The following is a 20228-nucleotide window of genomic DNA, read 5'->3' on the forward strand; positions in this document are numbered from 1 at the left end:
TCGCGCAACGTGGTCACGTCTAGTGTGCAACAGCACACAGAGTCAGAGTAGTTCTGGCTTGCGTTCTGCACCACGAAGCTTCTGGTGTGAAATGGGGATAACAGACGCCCACAAGGACACTCATGGCATAGTTTGGACAAAACTATTTAAAAAAGCAGTGAAATACACTAACTAAAGCAAATGTATGTAATGAATTTAAAAAATTATATTATTAATTAACCAATATGTGCAGAGCTTTGACAGCTGTTCAAACAAAAATCTGAAAAGACCCCTTGAATATAAAAAAAAAACGAAACACCACATGGTATTGGAATGAACGCACTCATCCCTTCACCCACCCACTCACGTTTAACAGGTTACATCACAAATGGCTGTACTAAGTGCTGAACATCAGTAACAACAAGGTTATAAGCTATATTCTCTCTCTCTCTAGGAATGGACGAATGTTTATGTGTGGGGTCTGGCTAAGGGCCACTGTTGCCCTGGCGTGTGCCCCCCATTTGCTCCGCCCCCAGCATGTACCGCAGAAACGACATGTCAGATGGTGCCAGTATCAGCTCCGCCTCCTCTGAGGTATGTCACGTTTCCATTATTAATTCAGTGTAGTGTTTAGTTAAAATACATTGAAATAGAAAGGGTCTGAAAATCCTTGTTAGACATGTTTTGTGAATATTTTAAGTCAATGATAATATAACATTTTTCTGCATGTGTCTGTCTGCGAGAATGTGGACCAAATTCTTTGACCTGTAGTTAAAGTGCCCTGAGGCGTCAGATTCGAGAACACTGATTGGCTAAATGTATGCCACTCCATGCTTATATTCTCTTAAAGACTGTTTTTGATTGGCTGTGCTATGTTCAGAGTGGGCACCTAAAATATCACCCTCTTTAGCAGGTCAGCCAAAGGGAACACTGCCCTGCTAGTAACATCAATGTAAAGGGCATTCCCTTTTCTCTATTTATTTTATATTTTACACAATGTTACACTGGTGTATCTCAAATATATCTCAATAGTATTTAAAAGTATTTAATCATTTTACAGAAATCTATAATATATATATATATATATATATATATATATATATATATATATATATATAAGGACAGAACCGGAAACACAGAATGGATAATGGATAGAATATATTTCACGTGATATTTACAAACACCAATTAACTTCAGGATGGCCTGTGCCAACAAAATAACAAACACCCCACCTAACTGACCCACAGACAGCTCTAACTTTCCTAGTAGAAACAAAAAGGAAACAAAAGACAATGTCTTACCTCACTCCCTAATTATACACAAAAACACACACAAAGCCCACTCCCAAAACAAACGACTGCCAACCCTACTCTGGTGAAAGTATATACACAGTGTAGGGATTTACAAATTCTAGCGTTAGTATCCAAAAGGGGCAAAATAAACTCATAATCAAAGTGGAAAGAGTACAGTGTCAAAACCAAGTTACACAGAGTTCAATATACACAACAAAGACACAGAAAAGCACAGAGCACAAAACACGGCTGGCTAGCAACGTTCATACTGGCGTCTTTATGGTTCCCTGGGAGATGACGTGCAGGAAACAGTGACAGACAGAACACATGGACTGGAGTGGAGAACGAACTCTGGACGGATGAACAAACACATGGACTGGAACAGACTGCAGAACCTAGAATATTACAGAGACAGAGAGGGAGAGAGAGAGAAAACATAAACATACACATACGCAGCGCAGCTTAACAATGCATATGTGTTAATTAAACTGAAATTTGAGGGGATGTTTTAAACTTATGTTTAATGCAAACTTTTGGCAGTGTGCACTGTAACTGATGTTAGTTTCAGAATTGAACAAAATATTTTTGGTCATAGCCATTCATTTGAATTTGAAAAGCTATTTATCTGAGTAGTAAGTGTTTGTTTGCTAAAAACAAACAAACAAAAACAAACAATCAATCAATCAATCAAACAAACAAACAAACAACAATCAACAAATAATGCCCAACATTAGAATAAAACCAAATAACATTGTTCCAATGAGTGTGATATTCTGTGTGTGAATGTGTTGGTTTAAGATATTCCAAATCTCTCCTCCTGGCAGTCCGTATTATTTGAGGTTATCATCCAATACCTAGTTTTACCGGTTTATAAATAATGTATGCTCTTGTTTTAACAAATCCATGCAATCAAGGAGAATCTGAACAAAACATTGTTTTTCAAACTCATTCACACCTACTTTATATTTACTTTATATATACTTTATTTCTTATTTGCTTTATATTATTATTATTATTATTATTATTATTATTATTATTATTTACTGTGATTATATATAGCATTATACAAGCCTCACGCTTACTGAGAAGGCTATAGTTTAAAAATATATAATTATCTTAGGTGGCTAAGACTTATGCACAGTGCTGTATCAGATCAGTTTCCTTTTTCCACATAATGCCAGCCCTCATCAAGGTAGAAATTAACTGCATTCAAATTGGTTGAGATAAAATTAATCTATCAAATCTCAAAATAGTGCTACTTCTACAGAAAAATGGACATCAGTCAAGGCTGACACTGAGTAGATGTCTATGGGGAGAATAAATCCTTTTCACAGGGAGGTGGGGGATATGGGCTTGAATGCCTATGACACTTATCCATCTGTTATGCCTTGATTTTATAAGAAAAGTTAATAAAGATTGTCCTGTTTCCTCCTGGTGATCCATTTTCCTCCCTTAATCCCAAAATGCATTACTGGTAGAGAGATTGACTGTGTGAAATTGTGAACAGGTGTGAGTGTGAGGGACTGGAAAAGTGTTTGATTCCATGGGATGGACAGGCTCCCCGTGTGTTCCGCTGGGTTCCTGCCTTGCACCCAATGATTTCATGTACCCACTGTTACCAGATGGGGATGATGCAGTTATAAATGATTCATTCATTTGTCCGTACATTAATTTATTTACTCTTTGATTCATTGTTTGCACCCGTTATTCCAGTTCAGGGTTATGGTCGGTCTGGAGTCTACCTGTGGAATCACTGGCCACAAGGCAGGAACACATTCTGGATGGGATACCAGTCCAGTTACGAAATCTGAATGAATTAATGAATAAAACACTCTCTGCCAGGCCCTCAGCAGATGTTATCGGTTAAATTAACATTAATATTTAATATAAGCACCTGTGACTCATTTCAGTACAGTTCGTTTCCTTTGAAAAGTGATTACTCGGCAGGAAAATTACTTTTTGGCCTGAGCTCAGATTTGTTGTCTAAATTCCAAATACTTAAAAAAAAAGATCAGTTATTTTAATGGTTAATCATCACACTAAACCTGTAACCTAATCCTAATCAAAGATTAAAAGCATATTTTACCTTTTGTACTGTTCTAAATAAGGACATATGGTCTTCAAAATCAAATGTAAATTATATAACCACACACAGACTTCCGTCATGGTGTTTCCTTGCTGCTTTCACGCTTGTGTAAGGCTCCACCTGGCTGTTTTCACTCACACAAACTGTTTTCTCTGATGGATGGTTTATAGTTTAGCAGTAGAGCAGTACACTTCTCTGACAAGGGTTTAAAACTGAACGTCTTGCAAGAGGGGGATGAGGTAGTGACTCTGGCACACACTCGACCTCCCCAAACCCCTTCACTCAATTCACCTCTTGTTACACGACTCATAAAAACCATGTACGTCCTGAAGAGTTTATGATGCCTTTCACCCTCTACAGGGGTGACCATAATTAACATTGGAAAAGACTACTGGATTTCTGGAAGATGTAGATACCACCAGTGTCCAGTTAAAAACAATGTTGTCCTCCTACTGGCAGTGTATTTATTATATTGTGTAATGCCTTTCAAAGGGCAGATCAGGGATTTTATAAAGGCAGCCTATAGGTCTTGTTCCAGTTCTTCCATTGGTTAGTTAGGACTCTCCCCACCCCACGGTGCTGCCAAGCTGGGAGGGTAAATGTTAGCACATGCTTCCTCCGAGACATGTGAAGCCAGCCAGTGCTGTTTTTGTAACTGCTACTAACACAGCGTCATTGAACAACTGGACAACACCGTGAGGAGAACAGTAACTGTCTAAACCATGGTTCAAATTACAGGGGGACTTGAAGGGTCTGACCCTCCTAATTATAAATTGGACCCCCCAAAAAAGAGGTAAAATCATCAGTTTAGGGTGGGGTTGAAACATTATATTACAATATATTTCCCTTATTTAGGCCTGGAAGGATTTTGTAATACAATTTAACACGCCCCTAAAGTAAACAATACAATTTCTTGGGTTGTCTGCCTGCCTAACTCTCATCACAGGTTGTGTCTTCATTAAGGCTGCATTTTTACAGCCAGGGAAGTCACTGTGAGAAATGCAAGAAATGTCTAGATTTTTCTATACACATTTCTTTCATTACCTTCTGAGTTTCTGAATTAGATAGTGTCAGCTGGATGACTGTTAACATCTGCTAGTTACTGTAAGGATTATAAGACTTGAAGAACCCACCTGCACTGTACTGGTTTCACTTTTGGAGACAAAGTTGACTCCCCCACCCCCAACTGCCTCTTTATAATTCCCACTCTGATGGTAACCATGCTGCTCATCTTGGTGCATTGTAAAATAAATAAATAAATTATAAACACAAATAGCATGCAGTACTGAAGCAGTAATGAACAAAAAAACAACAAAACAAAATAGTAAGCCTCGATAATGCATCAGGTGTTCATGTGTGATGTGTAGTAGTGAGACTGCACAGTAGTTCTGGCTTGCCTCAGTACCCACAAAGATAATCATGAGTTCAGTTAAATAAAATTCAATTCATATAAAAATCATAAAAAATATCATTAAAAGAAAAAAAAGCTGAGTAAGATATTTGGAATAAATATAACAAGTTAACAATGAATTACATTTTTCACATAATTAAATAATAGAGTTCAGACAGTTATGCAATGCACTGTATAGAAATATCTCCAATTAATTTTTCACTTTTGCTACAAGGCAGCATTCAAACTGTTGATGAATTTTGTTTGTCTTTGTTATAGGGTACCAGCAGTTTGCTGTCTCTGGACGGGCCGAGCGGTGACTATGCCAAAAGCTACGATGCGGTTGTGTTTGATGTGCTAAGGGTGACCCCAGAGGAGTTTGCAGTGAGTAAAATCAAGTCTTGCTTTCATTGATTACAAATTAAAGCAGCTCAGCATTAATAATGAATAATTTTGATTGACCTCTGCCACCCACCTATTGGACTGAAAGTGAAACCAAAACCAGGGGTTATGTTGTGGAATGATCATTACTATAACTATTAGTGGCCTATTCATAATATGGCAGACACAGAATTAATAACAGGCTGAATGTTATCAAATCCTACAAATTTTCAAACCTGGTTTGTTTCCATTTGAATGAGTCTATTTTCACCCACATTTATCTTTCTCAAGGTTCTCCCCAGATGTTTAGTCTTGTTATGAGATCTGGCCAGTGGCTTTTAATCTTCTACAGTGTAGAGCACTGATGATAGACTAATAGGCCACTTGTATTCTGTGTAATGTAAACTATTGAAGTAAGCTCATGGTCATACTAAAGCTGGGTGATTGATCATAGTCTTTCTCTTTGTTTCACAGAGCCAAATTACACTGATGGATGCACCTGTGTTTAAGGCCATTCAGCCAGAGGTAAGGTCTGCAGAATTATCAGTACAGTCTGTAATAACTGCACAACATCTTCTCTTGTTTTGGCTCTTGACTACAGTTCACTAATGGAACCAAGACTATCAGGTTACAGAAAGTAATGTTTGGTTTCATTTAAGAGAACACTTATCTTCTACCCAGGGTGTATCAATAAAGATTTAAAGATAATGGGCTTAAGCCTGTGGGGCTGGGGGGCTCCTAGACCCTGTGTTCTTAGTTTATTGTCAGTTTGGAGACACGATTGCATGGAATAATTACAACAGATATAAGAGAAAACAGATTTAAGCAAATAATGTATATTTATTTGGTGATAGCAAGTATCCAGAGGTGGATAAATTCCCTTCTAGTTGAAATAGCAATGCCCCTGGTAGGTCCCATCCCACTTCCATATTCATTTTCTAAGAGACACATATCGTATAATTATAATTTGTGTAGGTTTACGATTACTGACTGTTGCTGTAAGATTTATTAGCCAACATTTACTGCCGGTAACATTTACTCCTATTTACCAACATTTACGACTGGCATGGGAATTGGTGATAGTGGGAGTGAAGGAACAGTACTGTCCTCTTCTCTCAATCCATGGCGGAACTCTCCTTGAGCAAGGCATCAAACCCACAACTGCTCTCTGTGCACCGCCAGTATCCACATTTCATTTTTCATTTAATTTCATTAATGGAAGAGACAAACACTCACCAAAAATTATTTGGATGGGGGCTGGGGTATTGCAATGTCTACCTACCTGATATATGGGCATAGTTTATTTTTACACTATTATCAGTGATTGTCTCTATCATCAGACCTTTTTATAAAAAGTGATGTAATACAATATTATGTTAAATGAAACCACAAGTTAATAATATATAATTAAAGATGAAAATTACAAGGAAAATTCCAAATTTTTTATTTTTCTCACTGAAATAGCCGTTGTGGTCATTTTGGCTGTATATAAACATATAGCGTTTTATTCAAGTATGTGAAATCACAATGGCGGCTCAACATTAATGAAAATGAATGATGGCATCATCTATCAGCCCAACCCTATTGTGAAATATTTGTAACCCAGCAGAGGTGCCAACATAATAGTGGTCATGTTGGTTTGTCCCGTTCCAGGATTTTGATGAAGTAGCTCAAATTTACAGCTTTTTAAGATTCACAGCTTTGTTTTCCACCTTGTTATTCCACAGAACTTTACACAATGTGAGACACTATCTTAAAAAATATTTACGCTAAGTGCTTTGCCATTCTTAATTGCACTATATCTGCAAGTTATCAGCATGTGTAAGGTTAAAGACGTTTGGGTAAATCCTCTTAATATAACTATTAAATAAACAAAATGCAACTTTGAAAGCATTTGCCTCTTTACAATCCTTTGGTACTTGTGGTAATTTTGTGTTTACATTGCTGCCAGTTTGGAACAGAGATGTCTTTTACATGTTGTCTTCATTAAACCTTTCGTCACTCTGCAGACCTTGTAAAATTCAAGAACATTCCCTTCAGCACTTGTAAACTCTATAAGTAAGATTTGTTGGAAAATCAGTATGTCTGATTCAGTGAAGGGTTTGCCAGCTTTGTTTACTTTGGTCTTATGTTTTGTGGAACCTTTAAAAAATGCCAAAGTCATTCGTGTCTTTCTGGGCATGAGGAATTTCAGGAAGCTATGGAATTAGTGATCTTTCCTATTCTCTGTGTTTCGTCTTTGTATTTTTGGTTTCTGTCATCCTGTGTCCTGTTTGTCTTGTATTTTATTTCTGTCTTTTTGCTTTTATTTTGCTTTGATTGCATTTTTATATGCCTAGTTCTGCCCACATTATACTGTGTATGTCTCAGCCACTTCATGTGTCTTGCCTATCCTGTCCTGCCTGTTCTCCACTCTCATTGCATTTTGATATGTTTTTCATATTTCATTCATGTCTTATAGCTGTATCTGATTAATGTCAATTTGTATTCAGTTCAGTCTTCAGCATCCTTCATGACTTTTCTGTCATGCTCAATTGTACACACTGTTTGCTACAACATTCTACAATGCTGTAACTTTGTGGTCTGCCATTTCATGGCTGAGTTGCTGTGGTTCCTACATCCTTCCACTTTCAATGACACCACGGAATGCCTAGTCATACTGTAATTTACATAGTAACACATGTATATGACTGCTGTAGTAGTTTTTATTTTATTTTTTGTAGTTTTATGCTTGTTTTCCAGCTTCATTCATTCATCCATCCATCCATCCATCCATTGATTCATTTGTGCATTTGTTCATTCATTGATTTGTGCATTTGTTCAGCTCCTGTAACTGCTCCTAATCAGGGTCTCCGTGGCTCCTGAGAATCATTTGGCACAAGGCAGGGAACACACCATGAACAGGGTTAAAATATCAAATGAGGAAGGGATAAACACAAAGTTTATATCACAATATATTTCCAAATTTCAGTCAATACGATACAATTCCGATCAGTGACAGATGATGTAAATAATGTATATTGAAATATTGAAAATTTGTTTAAAAATCATATTGTTGTTATTGAAACATTTTATACTGCAATATATATTGATATTGAATTATTGTCCATTGTGTGCATGTAAAGTGTAAAAATACAAAATCAGAAATGTTTCAGAATCTAGAACTGTATATTTGCAGCTTTTTACAAGTCTTTAATGACCATTATACACTTCCTGAAGTGAGAGATGATTAATTGTTTCTTTGAAATATAGAGTGCTGGCAGAATTTTACAGCCTGGAAATTTTTACCCACTTATGATTACAACAGTTTTGCTCAGATCAGTTAATCTCTTTTTTGGAGGGGTGACTCAGTGAAGACGGTAAGTCCTTCTTAGGTACTCATGCAAAACCAGAGAGGAAACAACATATTAATCATGTTAGTGATCCTTTCCTTGCTCAGGTGATGTGAGATGCTGTTACTGTCAGTACTTCACACTATAAATGACTGTTCATACACTAAACAGCATCCAAATATTAAATTAAATTTAAAATGGAATTGAAACATTTTTAAAATAATGCATGTCCCCATTTACCTGTAGATAGACACCATCCATGGTAAAGCAGAAAAAGAGTCTAAGAAAGACAATACATTTGATTAAGTCTGGAACTGGTTTAGTCTCAATGATGTAAGTGTTTTAGGAAACGCTGTGTGTGAATCACTTCTTTTGAAGTGGAGTGTGGAATTGGCTTAATGTTTGCCGGTTCTGCACATGTGTGTGTGTGTGTGTGTGTGTGTGTGTCTTGTCTCTCTTTGTCATCTAGACTAAGTACCATTAAAAGTTTAACAATACGGTTTATGCTTGTTTTTCAGCCTTAGATTTCATACACTTTTATGTCCTGTTGACATCTGTGAAAGGTTATAAATAATAATTGACTTATTGATTCATGCATTCATTTGTTCATTCATTACTACATCTTCTGTAACTGCTCCTTATCAGTGTGGCTCTGGGTGCAGAGAAATTCTCCAAATCATTGGGCACAAGGCTAGGAACACACCCTGGACACAACGCCACTCCAATTCACAAAATGTCCTGTTCTTTTAAATATTCCACCCTTGCCCCAGTTCACTCTGTGATTGTGATATATTTGTGGCATCATAGGTTCAATTACATTTTATTGAGATATTTAGAGGAACAGGGTAAACAGGAAGGACATCAGGGTAAAATAAATGAAAAACAGACAGGTCATTGGGAATGTATTAATACAAACTGCAAGTAGAGGGCCTGATAAAGGAATGCCCTCTTTCTGTTTTCTTTATAATTATGAACCTACTAAAATGTTTCCTTGAAAAATAATATTGGCAGTTTTAAGCTTCATTTTTTTAAGGTTTTTTTTTGTGACTTGCTGTTTGCACATAATATCCAGATGTAAGCTCTTTTACATGCAAAATGTTTTTATCCTTAGACATATGACCTGTTTTGTTAACGAACAAAAAAGTACACTTCTTAAATATACTTAGCAAATATTATTCCTTCATTTCTTCATTGTCTGTAACTGTTTATCCAGTTCAGGGTCGTAGTGGGTCCAGAGCCTACCCGGAATCATTGACACAAGGCAGGTACACACCCTGGAGGGGGCGCCAGTTCCTCACACTTACACCTATGGACACTTTTTGAGTTACTAATCCACCTACCAATGTGCGTTTTTGGAAACCGGAGAACCCGGAAGAAACACACATGGACACGGGGAAAACACAACAAACCGCTCACAACCTCTAGGTACCTGGAGCTGTGTGACTGCAACACTACCTGCAGTGCCTTTGTGCCGCTCTGCGCTAATATTACTACTCAAAATATGAAATCATATTTTGAGTAGTAATATAGCAACTCATCATACATTTTACACAGTCAACATTTTTTTCTAATATGTTACATTCAGTAAATTAATTAATTAAATAAATAAATAAATAAATAAATAAATAAAGGATATACATACATTAAAACATTTTGATATTTGAGCACCATAAGTTTGAGCACTAAATTTCCCGTACAGGAATCCCTTTTATATGATTCCAACAGAGGCGATTGCTCTAAGACTGCAAGGGAAGCTCAGCTTTCCCTAAAATGTCAAAAAATAAGTGATCAAATATATACTGTTGTGTGTACATTCAATTCATGTCATTGAATAAATATGCACTACAACGCGCTCAAATTTTGTTCAGAAATTATCACTGGTAAATACGCAGCTTTCCTCTCAATCATTCCCGCAGCTTCACAGTGCTTTAAACAGTGTGGATGCTGAGCATCCACAGAGTTCAATAGCGAAGCAGCGAAGTGCAGCGGAACGAGAAGAGTCAATGGATAAATGCTTTGTCCCGCCCATCGGACGCTCAGCGTCTCTGGGAGTCTATGGGGCAGTGGGCTGGCCTCGGCTGGCCCGAACGTTCAGCTTCTGCATGATGATTTGTTTGAGGCTGAATTCCTTTTTGATTGACAGCGAAGTGAGTGAATCAGCGATCATTTGGTGTAAAGATCCGTGGGAGCATTAAATTTTCATTCTGTTCTGAGTTGAACCGGAGACTTTCTTAATCCTTTTAGCGGCATTTTCTTTGTTAAAAACGACTAGCGACAAATCGAGCTTCTATTTCTGGTGGGTTTTTTGTAGCTGATTGTGTTTGGAGACTGATTTCTATCACTCTTTCTGACTTCTATCGCAGTTTCTGTCCAGAGGGTGCTGCTGAGCCCTTCCACCGTCACAAAGCACTCACAGGCGGACACACTTCACATGGGCCAAGGCCGTTTAAGCAGCCTAGCTCTGCTGGCCATTGAGTCCCTAGTCAAGTCCCTGGAAAAGACGCCTTGTTGGTACGACAGGGTCACAGATCATTTTCTTGAAAAGGAACGGGGGGTAAAATTTATGTATAAATAAACCGACACATTTTATGATGTAGGCTGAAATTGAGCTTCCCCTCCTTGAAAGACCAGCATCCGCCACTGGATTCCAAATAGCATTTTTATTAATTATTGCAGTAATTCATGGCAGATTTCAAACAAAAAGGACAAGAATTTAAGCTTAGCTTGAACTGCTAAAATCTGCCACTGCTACAGAAGGAATGAGCCAAACATAACCTGCTGATGGTGAAGAAAAGTGGTCTAGTAAAACTACCTCCAGCTGTGGAGCCATGTTATTTCCTTACCATATTTTTTCTTTGAAAATATGGTTTTCTAAAAATTGGAAATGTCTATAGACATTAATGTTCACCTAAATCAAATGTGGGTGAAGAGAAAAAGAGGATTGAAGAAAATGTGGAAATTTATGGAAGCATATGGAAAGACTGATTATGATGAAACCAGACTTACTTGTAGTGACATGTGCATTGGCAAGTTTTTTTTTTCATTGATGTACACAATTTCACTGCTCTACAAATCAGGGATTTTTCTTTCTTTCTTTTTTTTTTATTGCGAGGAGCTATGTTATTTTTCTTGTGAAATGCCTGGATTAATAGGCAGCCATTGTGCTCCTTAAGAATCTCGCTAGGGAAATAAACTGAAATGTCTGCAGTAACTGGACTGGAGTTGCAGGACTAGCTGGGTATCGTATTGAGAGCCGCAAAAATGAGTGGAAAACCTGAAAGCTGCAAGTGGAAAACATGAATCCATCGTCATAGTGATCTGAAGTGCAGGTGTTGACCAGTGAAGTGTGTGTGTGTGTGTGTATGTGTGTGCGTAGAGGTGTGTGTGTGGTTTTGGAGTAGCTGTTAAATTCTAAAGCTCCATGGGTGACCTGTAGCTCTACGTTTTAGTGGCCTATGAGTTTAAAACTTTGACCTGTGGCCCCTTCATGTTCTCGTATAATTATCTCGATGTGCTACAGCTGTTGTGTGAGCCCTGGAGAACCAGTGGAGCCTAGAGAGCCTTCTGTTCAGCCATCTTCTCTACCAAATGTATTAATTTTTTATTGGAATTGCAGGATTCTGATCATCCCAGAAAGCTGTGAGTTCATAGTGGGTGCATGGCCAAACTGCCTCAAGTGAACACATCATGAACAGTATCAGTTCTGAGATGTTTTGTACAGTCTGACCAAAAGCCTGCCAGAGTTCGGAGCCAACGTTCATGAGGCATTTACAGTGTGAGCACTGATCTGGGACGAGGTTTATAGCTCCGCTCATGTTTTGTTGATGTTTTAAGTGAAACTTTGTATATGTCCTTCACAGATAAAACTCTTGAGTTACTTTTGTAACTTTTGGAAATAGGTGAACAATTAAGTTTTATATTGTTTTTTTGTGTGTATTATGTAATTGCAATTCAAAATTTAAACATCCTCCTGCTCTTTTGTCATTTTATTTTTACTTGCATATTAAAAGAGACAACTGCCATTTTAATGAAAAAAAAACACTTAAAAATTAATACACTATCTTCACAACTACTAACATCATAATCACCATCTTAAAAAGTCATAAGTGCTTTTAGATAGAATCTCTAAAAAATATTTGAAGAAGCATTTAAGGCATTAATAGCACATTATGAACTTAAGGTTAAAAAGGAACAAATTTTTTTTAATTTCTTGAAATATCTCTGGCCCTCCATATCTGTGGAATCTGCATCTGTGTATTCAACAAATCATGGATTGAGAACATTAAAAATAAATAAATAATCATTAAAAAAATAATAATCCAGATAGTTCCTGAGAGCAAACTGGATTTTATAGTGTGCTAAATCATGAAAGCACATTAAAATGATAATGCTGTCTCAGTGCCAATGATATGATGTTCAAGCAAACCCTGCTGTAGCCTCCCAGCACTTCACAAATCCTTAGTTGCCAGCTCAAATTTTTTTGATCAAAGATCCCTTCACATCTTGTTCCTTCGCTACTTGTGTCTTAACTTTTTGTCTTTTCAGTATTACCACTATTTACAGAGCATTCACATTATATTACGCATTGTAAGTAGAGCTGGGTGATATGGCCTAAAATGTTATCATGATAAGTTTTTTTCTTGTGAAATTCTCAATAAGTTTGATGTGTCACATGACCCTCTTCCCATTGAAAAAACCAAAGTTGGATCCAAAATAGCTTGAACAGTTTCCCCCCTCCCATATCCTAATGTGCCACAAACAAAGTTAATATCACCAACCATTTTATTAAGGTATTTCATATAAATGGCCCACCCCGTATATATTTAATACATACACAAAAGCACTTGAATTAAACCTATTATAGCCTTGTTTACATTTTCACATTCATGTGGTCGCCGGTTCATTTACCGTAATAGCATGAGTATGCGTGCCTGATAGCGTGCAGCTGGCTGTGCTAACCGGGAATAGAAATGAAGGTTTATTGAGCTCTGTTACTCAAAGCTTATCATCGTTATTGAGCAAAAATTAATCACAAAACAAATCTATATCTTTTTATTGCCTAGCACTAGTTGTAAGTCATCTAGATATGGTTAATGTGTATGGGAGGAGTTATTATGTGTGTTATATGCAAATAGAACACAGTTTTGTTCAGCATCCACAGGCTTTTGAGTACGTTGGGGTTTTAGTATTCCACAGTGGCACTGAGGGCCAACAGTGCCTATGCCTAATGAAATGAATGCTAGCACGTCCTTCTTCATCCCCTGTTTCTTTACTCACTGCTGCTGGCACAATATTTATTGCACAGTTCAGCACATTTGAAGGACAACTACCCCATTATTTTGAGTTAACTAACACATGCATAATGGTCTAGTATAGTGTTGGGGAGGGAGGTCTGTTTTACTCAGATATAGCATTTTTGGACCTTTGGCTACAGATGGCTGAGGCATCACTGGATCATTGTTCAAAAATTTAAAATAACATGAGATCTTATGAAGGCCCAATTTAGTCATAACAACTATACATAATGGTACAGTTATTGAAGGACAAAGACATCCCCCCATTGAAACTGCAGTGACCTGTGCAGTGGCCACTCCCCTGCACATACAAGCCCGCATATATGTGAAACAGCTTTTGAGAATAACGGTGGTCTATGTGCCATTGAGAATTAGACTTAATTATCAGCAGTGGGACAAACCTGGACTTTTGACCTCTCTCACAGTGTGTGACTGCAGGCTCTGGGTCGCAACACAGTGGACGTTTATCATGAAAATGTCCATCTTGGTCAGTTTCGCTGAAGATTAATAGCTTCTCATAACAAGGAGCTTCACACTGGGCTGTGTGATTGAGCCTCTGAGAGAGAGCACTGTTTCCAACTGGAGAGAGACCTTTTTCTTTTCCTCACTTCTTCGTCCACTTAGGCACAGGGAGTAAAACTTTTCACTGAAAGACTGGTAGGCTTTGTGTGTGTTAGTGTTTACTTGGTACTTGAGGTTACAGTGTACAGCCAAATGTTTCTCAGTTTCTAATCTTCTGGGAAGACGTTAGACTAGATGTTGAAATATTTCTCTGAGGATTTGATTGAAACCAAGAGAACATTAGCAATAGATTAGATACTGATGTTATATCATTAGATCTGGACCACAGACACCACTCTAGATATCCCAAGCTTGTCACTGAGCTTTGTAAACTGCAGTGCATCACATTTTATTTCAGGTCTGTCTGGTGGGTTTTTCATCCACTAAGCTTTTGTAAATAATTTGAATAAAAAGCCCAACTCGCAAAAACATCCAAATATCACAAATATCATGATGCCTACATCATCTGAGGTTTATTTGCAAAAGTGTAGTGGAAAAACTTTTTGCATTTTTTCTATCGGTATTTCTTTAATGTGCATTTTAGGTGTTAACCTAGCTTATGAGGGATGCTCTTCAAAGCAGCTAAGGTCATATCCAAGCATTGTCTACAGGCCTCTAGATGTAGTGCAACTTAAAAAAATAATTAATTGCTCCAGTAATAAATTGTGACATTTTGTAGGTATGGTGCATAATTTCAGTTTGTTAGTGTCAATGCCCTAATGAGCAAAGTGCAAATCAAATAAACTCCACCAATGGAATGTCTGAGATCTCCAGCTGCCTTCAAAAAGCTCTAGGTGCTTGAGTGTCAGTGAACATAATCAGCTTGATTTGCACTACTGTTGAGTGACAGAGTGGACCCAAGACCTGGCCGATGTTAAACAAAGCAAAAATGAACACGTGTCTTTACCAAATTCATCACGATTAGGTTCCTGACTGGACAAGAATGTCCAGACTAGCAATACCTGGACTGTTTTGTAGAACCTTGTAATGAATGTTACGAATTACTTATCAAATGTCTATTCATATTGTAAACTGTGGTATATCTTTGTGCAATTACTATCATAAAATAAATTAATACTCAAGCAATGGGCTGTGTTCGCTTCAATGATGATGTCCAGTAAGCTTGTGTACATTTCTATTCTTTTTTCGATATGAAACCTTCATGCAGTGTTAAAGATTCTCTGGGCAGAACAGTGGCGCTACAGGTAGTGTTGCTGCCACCCAACTCCATTCTCCTGTGGTTGGGGGTTCAATCCCAAAATATTTCTGAAAAATATTTAATGTAGAACATCATTCATATAAATTGTTGCGTACTACTTTTTGTATATGTTGTTCTCATATATTAAGATTGTTGGGGCTGTTTCTTTGCCGGGGATTGTTGCAAGGTTGTAGGTCAATAAGATTCGGTGCTCTTTATAGGCCATTATTGGAACTGATAGGAACAGCTCTTATCCAATCATATTGAGAGAGGGCGGAACTAAGTGTTATATAGTTTGCCTGAAAGGAGCAATAGGTTATTTTTTTATTTATTATTATTATTTTTTGTATTTTTTTTTTTTTAATATAGGTTTTGAAACCTATTGGCCTGGAGGTTTTAGAGGATTGGTACTAAGCCTGTATTAAACATGGCGGTTGGGAACCCACTCTGTGGAGCATGAACTAATTAATTTATGGACTTACAAAGTTTCAAATTTCCAAATGTTCAGAGTTGCAATCTATAGAAAACAAAAACTGCAAAAATGTAATAACAAATAATTGTATTCATAAATTTTGCTATTATGCTTTATGATGGTAAACATGACTTTTTCACTTCCCTCTGTTCCTTGTACAATGGTTAATTTAACAAATGCAGCTTTATCCGAAACACTACTGTGGAGATTGGGAACCTTTCTTTTTTTCTACAGTCAATTTTGAAACAAGCTCTTACCTTGATGTTTCTTGTTTGTTGTACCATTCAGGAGCTGGCTACCTGTGGCTGGAATGGGAAAGAAAAGCACATCCTGGCACCCAACGTAGTGGCCTTCACTCGCAGGTTCAACCAGGTAGGCCATAACTACAAATATTACCCAATCACTTGACCTATACCTTTCCATCAGATGTACTCCTTCAAAAGCTACTTTGAGACATTTACACAGACATTTATTAACCTACTGTTCAGTCCTGTCATTTATTTGCTGAGAGTTTTCAAAACATTTGGGTCAAGATGCGGGCTGCAATATGACATGCAAGTCTTTCAGAAACCCGTCTCTTTCCCACTGTACTTGCTCTCCATCCTTATACAATAAAAATACCCCACAAATTGAAAGCACAATTACTTGCTGTAGGCTTATTGTTCAGGAGAACTGATGATAAGCCTAAGACCTCTTGGGTAATGGAACACTTCTTCCGTGATCCGCTCTTGTTTTCACTTCTCTGGGCATAATTTAAACCACTCTCTCTGCCTGAGCCCTATTTAAAGCTGAGAAACTGCAAATTAGCCATCATTACCAGCCTCGGCTGAAGTTTTGGAAGCAGAAGGGAAGATAATTTTCCTATGGAGACTCCCCACTGTCAGGGAATAACCATGATTTTTATACAGGTCTTTTGCCTTGCTGTTCTGGCATGTTTTAGAGGCGAGGTGGGCCACTGGCTCAGGTTTATGTTCCCATCCAATCTGCTTGGTGGGCCAGAGCACTCGGAGCACTAACCGGTGCCTTAAGATGTCTGGAAGCTCCTTGTGCTTATACTCATTGGCGTTTTAATCAGAAACATCTACCATTATAGTGCATTTTGAAGGTTTATACATTCCGACTATGTCTCATTATTTGCTGCTGTACATTGGTCACACCCATCAATGAAAACCATCAGCGGCCTGCTAGAGTTAAGTCTTTACACTACATTTTGGAGCATTACTAGGGGCTTCTAATGCCATTCTGCCACAAGTGCATTGATGAGGTTAGAGATTCCAAATAAATTATTACATCTGGATCACAAAAGCTACTCCTGCTCATCCTGACATTGTGGAATGTTGTGCCATCACTTTACTCCAGAGAATGCAATTCTACTTCTATACAAGAAACTGGCAGGGGGTGGGGTGGGAGTGTTATTTATTTATAGACAACACTTGGCCTTGAGGATGGTAGCCTTAAGCTTGGGGTTGGCTGTTCCGGGGTGTCCTATTTTGTGAAATCATAAACATCTGTGTCAAAATTGGTGTAATATATTCCAGATAAATTCTCTATATTTAAGGGATATTTGCAAACTTTTGGATAAATAGTGTATGTAATAAAATTATATTTATTTATATTATGGAACAGTTTATAGCTGTACATTTGGCAAGGACTGCATAGAGCTGTTTCTCATTTAGGAGCAGGTGGCTGTGTTAATATGTCCAGCTCAAAGAGAAATGACTACAGGCACACAAAATGATCTGAAGCTGGGCTTTCCACCAAAATAATGCACAGTTGCTCATGGTTTAATTGTACACAAATGTGTTTTTAAATGGGAGAGAGCTACTCCACTTCTGCTTTGTATATGTAGTGTTTAAAACATTTCAGATTTGCTTTAACTCTTTTATGCTCATGTATTCCCATCCCAGAGCTGATAGAATCAGTCTGAAGGCCAGCTCTGGGCTGTGCATATACCACAATGAGAGGGATTTGTTTGTAATTTGAGTCCAACTTGTAGCTCGAGAACTTACTCTCCTCTTCCCTGAGGCATGAATTCTGCTTGCTAAGAGTTCGACATACAGACCTCCCTTGGCCGTTGCCGTCTTTGTTTTTATGACATCATTAAGTCTGACATGATGAGCTGGCGTCTGAGCGTCGGAAAGATGGCTTGCAGTTTTAAAGAGCCGCGTCCCGCCCTCACAAGAGCCTGTTTGTGTGAGAGAATGCTTCTAGAGTCTCGGTGTCTATGCTGTAAACATCTTATTACCTACTTTATTCCAAAAGTCCATTTTGTGTTCATAGAAATAAATTTAACTATTAAAAAATCTAGTTTTCTCTTTTATGCACTGCCATTGCCTCTGCATGGCATGGAAATATTAATAGGCCCCTGTGGTAAATACCTAAAGTGGCCTGAGTGTGGTCCTTAAATGGTAGGCTTTTATCTTACAGCATTCTGTCAACAAGTCCAGCTGTGGTGCTGGACTTCGTGATATGACTCTATCAATAAATATTCCCAATTTTAAAACTACAGACAGGACAAAATGATAAACTGCATAATCAGTGCGATTGTAGCTAGATAACTTTTTTATTTTGCTGCTCTTAACAACAGTGACAGACCTTGAATTTCAATTCTGGTTTTTGCCTCAGTGTTCACTCGGGGAATCCCTGATTCCATCTTAAAGTCTGTTCCATTTCTCTATGAACTGAAGTGACATGTGTTACATGAGCTCTTGGAGGAGTGAGGGAACAAGTCAACACAAATGTTCACCTAAAATGCAGAACTTGTTCAGAATGCATTGGTACATGATGCAATTTCCATAGCAACAAAACAATGTTGGACAAAGCAGTTTAGAAGTTTAAAGCAAACCCCCCCAAAAAATTCACAACCCTTAAAATGTATTAAAATAAAAATCCCCATAATACTACATTGCATAATGTATGTTTTACACTGTGGGTAAGATATGAATTTTGAAAAATATTCTATGTTCAACTCTTGTGAAATCTTCACCTCTCTGTCGATATGAAAGTGTAGACAGTGCATAGCAAATGTAAAGTGCAAATCACCAAAAACACATCAATGCAACAGGTTGCAAGAGTATGTTCCGATTGGAAACATCCACTTCTCCTTGCTCCCACTTTCCCTTGTATCCTAAGTGGCCACTTGTATGATGTAAGTGTTATGGACTTTCATATGGTCAGTGGAAGTGGATGAAGGCAGGTTAAAATCTGAATAAAACACAAATAAAACGCAGCTGCACATGTCTCTATAGTGTCTCAGGAATCTCAGGAATAATCAGGAAGCACACATGCGAAGGAGAAGCAACACCCTCCATCTTCCCCTCAGTACAGAAATCTGATAAATCTTGGGTGCACTAATATCTACTCGCATCCACAGCTTGGTGAATATCTTAAGATGCATTTCTTGTCTTGTCTGTTGAAAATAGTTTTTTCAAGCCTACTTTCTTAAGCACAAGGTCCATGTTGTCCTCATGTTTCCATGTCAACTAGACTTGATACTCTGTTTAAATCAGTTGGAAATGTGCTGGTGATGTGGCTATGACATCATCACACAGTTCCCCTCATTTATCCGGTAAAGCTTTGTGGTCAACATTAAACACAGCTGCTGCAGCGATGTCATGCCCTGCCATTAGAAACACTTCAGCTCAATCCATAAGAATTGCTCTGGAGCAAACAAAAAAAGTCATCAAGCCATGGCAAGTTTAACGGTGTCTCTGGCTCAGGATTGAAGGGCTTTAGTTTTTATAAATTGTTTTGATAAATTGAGCAGGACTTGTTTTTGTATATGATCATCTTCTATATGATGACATATTTCATGGTAAATACTGCATTCATACTGCACAGTTATTCATATTTTGCTTACTGATAAACTGGTTATGAAACCTGAAACCTGTTCCAATGTGCAGTTAGCAACCACATGGTTATAATATCAGATAAGTGGTACTTCAAGCTATGTTTTTTTTTAAATTTGTTTCTTGTTATATTAAGCACAGCTGAGATGTGATTCGGATAAAAAGCACAAAGCACATGCTTATGGAACAGTCCCTAAATGTGAGCAAGTATGTGAGAAATTGCACTCTTTGTGGTGCGCATCCTGGCAATGAGCGAGAGAATTAAAGAAAGAGAGACCAGTTCCATGAGTTGGTTTGTCTCTAAAAATCCAGATTTCCCCCCCCATTCTTCAACTCTGAGAAGACAGCTCAATAAAGTGGATCTCAAATAATCTGTAGCTGTCCTGAAGCTGTTA

General features: G+C 37.8%; 1 protein-coding gene across 2 annotated transcripts in view; it reads left to right on the top strand.

The window, feature by feature from the left end:
* LOC136679751 (ras-specific guanine nucleotide-releasing factor RalGPS1) overlaps positions 1-20228 on the top strand; it is a 144378-nt gene that overhangs the window by 21860 nt on the left and 102290 nt on the right. For both annotated transcript variants that reach the window (XM_066658424.1, XM_066658432.1), the window contains exons 2-5: positions 434-573; positions 5027-5131; positions 5603-5653; positions 16274-16357. In XM_066658424.1, the coding sequence (XP_066514521.1) occupies positions 517-573; positions 5027-5131; positions 5603-5653; positions 16274-16357 (297 nt within the window). In that variant the 5' untranslated portion in view covers positions 434-516. The remainder of the gene's footprint in view (positions 1-433; positions 574-5026; positions 5132-5602; positions 5654-16273; positions 16358-20228) is intronic.

Source organism: Hoplias malabaricus, chromosome 2 (assembly GCF_029633855.1).
Source record: "Hoplias malabaricus isolate fHopMal1 chromosome 2, fHopMal1.hap1, whole genome shotgun sequence".
NCBI classification, from domain to species: domain Eukaryota; kingdom Metazoa; phylum Chordata; class Actinopteri; order Characiformes; family Erythrinidae; genus Hoplias; species Hoplias malabaricus.